Source organism: Priapulus caudatus, unplaced genomic scaffold (assembly GCF_000485595.1).
Source record: "Priapulus caudatus unplaced genomic scaffold, Priapulus_caudatus-5.0.1 Scaffold802, whole genome shotgun sequence".
Classification (NCBI taxonomy): domain Eukaryota; kingdom Metazoa; phylum Priapulida; class Priapulimorpha; order Priapulimorphida; family Priapulidae; genus Priapulus; species Priapulus caudatus.
Window position 1 is genome coordinate 79,224 of NW_014577863.1, and position 6,205 is coordinate 85,428.

The 6,205-nt window shown below is 53.1% G+C and overlaps 1 protein-coding gene across 1 annotated transcript in view; it reads right to left on the reverse strand.

Moving 5' to 3' along the window:
* LOC106813631 (lysine-specific demethylase 7B-like) overlaps nt 1–6,205 on the reverse strand; it is a gene marked incomplete in the record, with an annotated part of 38,406 nt that overhangs the window by 4,402 nt on the left and 27,799 nt on the right. Inside the window, 2 exon segments of the mRNA XM_014817814.1 lie at nt 599–705; nt 2,207–2,352. Of these exon segments, the coding sequence (XP_014673300.1) occupies nt 599–705; nt 2,207–2,352 (253 nt within the window).

Sequence of the window (6,205 nt, forward strand, 5' to 3'; positions counted from 1 at the left end):
TTCCCAGGGACCCAAGATCACATCCTACCTCCTCCCTCATACTGTCCTTCTTCCCAGGGACCCAAGATCACATCCTACCTCCTCCCTCATACTGTCCTTCTTCCCAGGGACACTGGCTCACATCCTACCTCCTCCCTCATACTGCACTTCCTCCCAGGGACCCAAGATCACATCCTACCTCCTCCCTCATACTGCCCTTCCTCCCAGGGACCCAAGATCACATCCTACCTCCTCCCTCATACTGCCCTTCCTCCCAGGGACCCAAGATCACATCCTACCTTCTCCCTCATACTGCCCTTCTTCCCAGGGACCAAAGATCACATCCTACTTCCTCCCCACCCCCCCTTCCTACTGCACCCCGCTTAGGGTAGGGACACTAGCTCCCCCTACCTCCTCCTCCTCCTTCGTATTACCCCTCTTTTTACTGACACTGGCTCCCACGCACCCTCCTGTTTTCCAGGGTTAGGGATTCACCCTGTAGTGGGGGCGGGAGGGCAGGCAAGCGGCGGGTTGGTAGATGGGGGGGCAGGTTGGCGTTGTGGTGGGCGTGGTGGCAGGTGAGCGGGTGGGCGTGGTGGCGGGCGGTGGGTTGGCTTACCTTTGAGCAGCTCGAGTGTGTGACGCGCCGCGTACCAGCACGACGTCTCGAACACGGGGAACAGGAACTGTTCGGGTGTGTTCACGCGCTTCTCCATCTCGTAGATCCTGCAACGAACAACGCGCGCGGGGCCTTCATCATTGTTCACACACCAACACAACAACATCCAAACCCCTACATATAATATAACAACACAACACAACCCAACACAACAAAATCCAAACCCCTACATATAATATAGGGCCCTAATATATAATCCAGCAGAGGTGTATACAGGATTTGTACCAGGGGGGGGTCTAACCGTAACCCAAACTTGCGAGCATGCGAAGGGGGGGTCTGGGCCCTCCCCCAGAAAATTTTTGAAATTAGACCCCCTTAGATGCGTTTTCTGCGCGAGCACCATACACGCCCCTGTCCAGTAATCCATTACAAAGCTCAGCACAGATTCCCAAATTCACGTCACGATTAGGCCACGCCCCCTTTCAAATCGTTGATTTTACTGGATTTACTAATGCTTCAATAGTTACAAAAACATTTTTTTTTTTATAAAATACCTAAAGGTAAGTAATATTATCGTAAAAACTTTTTGTTCATTGTTTTTTACTGGAAAAATATATTATAGAAATAATATTTGACCGGACGCGTAGCCTGGGAGCTGGGCGTCCGGTAACCGGACGTGTAGCCACGGCCTATAATATAACAACCCAACACAACATCTTTCTCGCCCTCCTCCCCAGCTTATATTAGGGGTGTAACAATTCATCGATACATCGGTGAATCGCAATACAACGACCCACGATGCGATAATCGATAGGCTACATATTGAGACACACATCATATCGTGATCCTAGTGTATCGTTACACCGCTAGCACATATCTGCACAATCTCATGAATTCTCTTATCCCGCTAGACAACCCGGGAAGCACTAACTTCACATACGCGATGCCATAGAGCAAGCTCCTCCTCCTTCGTCCCTCTCTCCTCCTCCTTCGTCCCTCTCTCCTCCTCCTTCTTCCCTCTTTCCAGCTCCTCCTCCTCCTTTTTCCCTCTCTCCTCCTCCTCCCTCTTCTTCCCTTTCTCCTCCTCCTCCTCCTTCTCCTCCTTCTCTCTCTCCTCTTCATCCTCCTCCTCCTTCTTCCCTCTCTCCTCCTCCTCCTTCTTCTTCCCTTTCTCCTCCTCCTCCTTCTACTCCCCCTTCTCCTCCTCCTCCTCCTCCCTCTTCCCTCTCTCCTCCTTCTTCCCCCTCTCCTCCTCCTCCTCCTTCTTCCCTCTCTCCTCCTCCTCCTCCCACTCCCCCTTCTCCTCCTCCTCCTACTCCCTCTTCTCCTCCTCCTCCTACTCCCCCTTCTCCTCATCCTCCTTCTTCCCCCTCTCCTCCTCCTTCTCCTTCTTCCCTCTCTCCTCCTCCCCTCTCCCCTCCTTCTTCTTCCCTCTCTTCTCCTCCTCATCTTCCTCCTCTTCATCCTCCTCTTCCACAGCACTCATCCACCCAACCCCCTCACCCTCCTCCTGCCGCACAATCCCAAGCACACGCGGCCGCCTCCTCACGGTCATCACCAGGTGGCGCCACCGCCCCCTCGCGGCCGCCACCAGGAGGCGCTACTCACTGCAGCTGCAGCGGGATGTTGAGGCTGTGCAGGAAGTTTCCTCCGAAGACGAGCGAGTCGATGGGCGTGAGCACAGCGTGGATCCATCCCGTGGGAATGAGCAGAGTCTGTCCGTGCTTCAACACACACTTGTAGCACGAGTCCACCTGCAATGACGACAAGCAGACCCTGTAGAGAGAGCCAGACTCCTTAACATCACACACTTGTAGCACGAGTCGCACGCTGCAACGACAAGCAGACGGCCTGTAAGAGAGAGCAGAACGCCTAACAAGCACACACCTTGAGCAGAGTCCACCTGCAACGAGCAAGCAGACGCCATACAGCAGCACACTTGTAGCACGAGTCCACCTGCAACAAGACAAGCAGACCCTTCAGCACACACTTGTAGGTCAGCGAGTCCACCTGCAACGACACGAGCAGACGCCCTACTAGACACACTTGTAGCACGAGTCCACCTGCAACGACCACAGCAACGCGCTTCATACACACACTTGTAGGCACGAGTTCCACCTGCAAGCAACAAGCAGACTCCTGTTAAGAGAGAGCAAGACGCCTTCAGCACACACTTGTAGCAAGAGTCCCCACCTGCATACAACAACAGAGTGCCTCAGCACACACATTGTAGCAATGAGTCCACCTGCAACGACAAGCAAGAACAGCCTTCACTAGACACACATGTTGTTAGCAACACCGGAGTCCACCTGCAACACAGCAACCTGCCTTACAGCACGACACTGTGTAGCACGGGGTGTGGTCCACCTGCCAACGACAATGTGCAGACGGGGCCTGCCTGTAAGAAAGAGCGAGAATGCCTACAGCACAACTATGTAGCGAGCGAGTCCACCTGCAACGACAAGCAAACAGCCTTCAGCACACCACTTTGTAGCACGAGTCCACCTGCAAAGACAAAGCAGACGCCCTGTATTAGAGATAAACAGACGCTCTTTAGCACAAGACCACCTGGAGAGACAAGTGCGTGATAGAAGATGATCCCCAACCAGCGGTTTAGATACTTCCTACACACTCACGGAAACATAATAGTCACATAAACTTGACACTGTCCACGCTCGTACGACTGATCAATTCCAAATTGGCGATAGAGTTCTAAAAACATTGCTCAGTAACACCGTGCTGCTATATACCATCGTATGCCCCCCACGGGGGGGGGAGGTGCCCACAATTGTTTTAAGTCACGTGGGCATGAGTTGAGAGAGCAAACCAGCAAAGCAACGGGGCGTCATGTGTGAAATCGTGATATGCACTGAACTAAAAATGTAACCTAAAGTGCATAACGCACACACACCCGAGCAAAACATCCTAAACTGTGGAGCAAAAACATGTTTCGCTCGATGTTCGTGGCTGTGTGCGGATATCCCGAAACAAAAAACATCTGCCTACAGGCTGAGGCGCCTGTCCTTCGCTGACAAGCAATGTTTGATTCGCGGAGCGTGTTTTCGGCGCCAGCTGAGCGTACGTTTTGCTCGGAGTGTGTGCATCATCTTCCTGCTACACAGCAAAAACAAATCACAAATCTACGTCTCGCAATCACATATCCTTAAAAATATTACATATAACACACTAAAATTGATGTCTCATTGGATGGCTAATTTTGATGTCATGTTGGACAGCGGCGCTGTACGCCAGTGTTTTCTCTGTATTTTTGCTCAGCTGTGTGGGCTGTGTCAGGTCACAGGTGGCGTGTGATCGCCTTCGGCTCGGCCGAGCAGAACGCTAAATCGCTGGAAAAAATCAAAATTTCCCGTTTTGGCTTCGGGTGTTGTGCGCGAAGCCTTTACCGGCTCATAGAATTGCCAAGTGAAATTTTGACAGTAAAATCGAAAATTCGAGCAAGTATAAAATTCCTTCTGTTGCCCCGACAGGACAACCAAAAAGCTAAAAAATTAAGGGTTGAGGGCAATACCTGGTTCGGCCAAAGAACAGTGAGGCTTTGGTTGGCTGAGGACTACCCAGTTCTCCCATAGAGATCCAGGTTTGTTCTGTGTTGGCCTGAATCAGGTAAAAAATCTTCTCTGCCCTGTGCACTGCGAAAATAAACAAGCACATAAATATGAAGAAAATGTCATGAGGTGCGGAATAAAACCCGAACGGCCTAACTGCTAAACTTCACTCTGAATCTCATCTAATGCTGCGAACGTTAACCACATATCAAAACCCTTATCTCCTAAGCTCTACTTGTTAACACTATCGTCCTAAAACCTATACCCTCATCATCCTCTTCTTTTGGCCATCGCATCCTCTGCAGAGCTAAGGAAGGGAAAGGAAAGGAGGAGTAACGGTAGGTGTGTTAAAGAAGTCAAGAGATATAATCAAAGAGCAATGCACACCCACACTAGAACCTGAATAAAGCCCAATAAGCGGACGATACCTACTGCACCTACACCTGACAAGCAGAGCCACTTCTCTTACACACTACCCTGAGCACAGAGCCACTCTCTTACACACCATACTGACCTGAGCCGCAGAGCCCCCCCCACTTCCTTCTTACACCCTACGCCTGACCAGCAGAGCCACTTCTCACACCTACCCTCGAGGCAGCCAGAGCCACTTCTCAACACCTACCTCTGAGCAGCCAGAAGGCCACTTCTCACACGCTACTCTGAGCAGCAGAGCGCAACTTCTAACCACCTACCCCTGCGCAGCAAGAGACCACTTCTCACGATATACCCTCTGCGCTGCAGTCACTTCTAACACTCTACCCTGCGCAGCAGAGACATCTTCTCACACCTACCCTGCAGAGGCAGAGTCAACTTCTAACACCACGCCTGCGCAGCAAAGCCTACTTTAACACGCTCCCCTGAGGCAGCAGAGCACACTTCTCTCATCAACCATATCCTGCGCCAGCAGAGCTACTTCTCACACCGCTACCCTGAGCACGTGATACCACACGGAGGTTCGGCCCCGAAGTCGAGCGTGGAAGCTCAGTGAAGCTATCCCATTTGAACCCCGCCCATAGACAGTAATTCTGGCAACGGCGGCACGCGCCCGTAGGGGCAGTCCTCCGGTGCAGCCGGCTCGTGTCCCAGCACGGTAGTCCACACCAGCTCAAGCTCACGGCACAATGCTGGTGGCTCTACCAGCTCTGATAGCCTGCAGAGAGAGAGAGGGTGAGAGAGAGGGCGAGAGAGAGAGGGTGAGAGAAAGGGAGGGTGAGAGGGATGGGGAGGGGGAGAGAGGGTGAGAGAGAGAAGAGAGAGAGAAGAGAGAGAAGAGAGGGCGGAGGGGAGAGGGGGAGATCGCCCACACGGTGTCCACCCAGCTCAAAGCTTCACGCACAATGCTGTGCTCTACGCAGCCGTTCTGATAGCCTGCAGAAGAGAGAGAGGGTGAAGAGAGAGGCGAGAGAGAGAGGGGAAGAGAAAGAGGGTGAGAGGATGGGGAGGGGGAAGAGAGTGAGAGAGAGAGAAAGAGGGAGAGGGTGAGAGAGAGAGGGAGAGGGGGAGAGGGGGAGAAGCCCACACGGTGTCCACCCAGCTCAGCTCACGCACGATGCTTGCGCCTGGCTCTACCAGCTCTGATAGCGCTGGCAGAGAAAAGAGAGATGCTGAGAGAGAACGAGGGAGCCAGCAGGAAGAGAGGGGAGAAGAGACGGAGAAGAAAGGCGGGGGACCGACAGCCCACAATCGGTGTCCACCCAGCATCAGCTACCTCACGCACACTGATATCTGGGACGCTCTACCAGCTCTTGATCACCGCCAAGAGAGAGAGGCGTGAGAGAGCAGCGGCCGAGAGAGAGAGGGCTGCACGAGATACAGGGAGGGCTGACAGGGATTGGAGCAGGGGCCGAGAGAGGTGAGAGAGAGAGAGAAGACGAGAGCACGAGACGAGCGGGGGAGCGGAGCAGGGGGCCAGAAGCCCACACATCTGTCACACAGCTCAGCTCTAACACACACGATGCTCGGTGGCCTACCAAGCTCTGATTAGCCTGCCATAAGAGACGAGCCGGGTAGAGATAGGGAGAGAAGACGAGAGGGAGGAGCT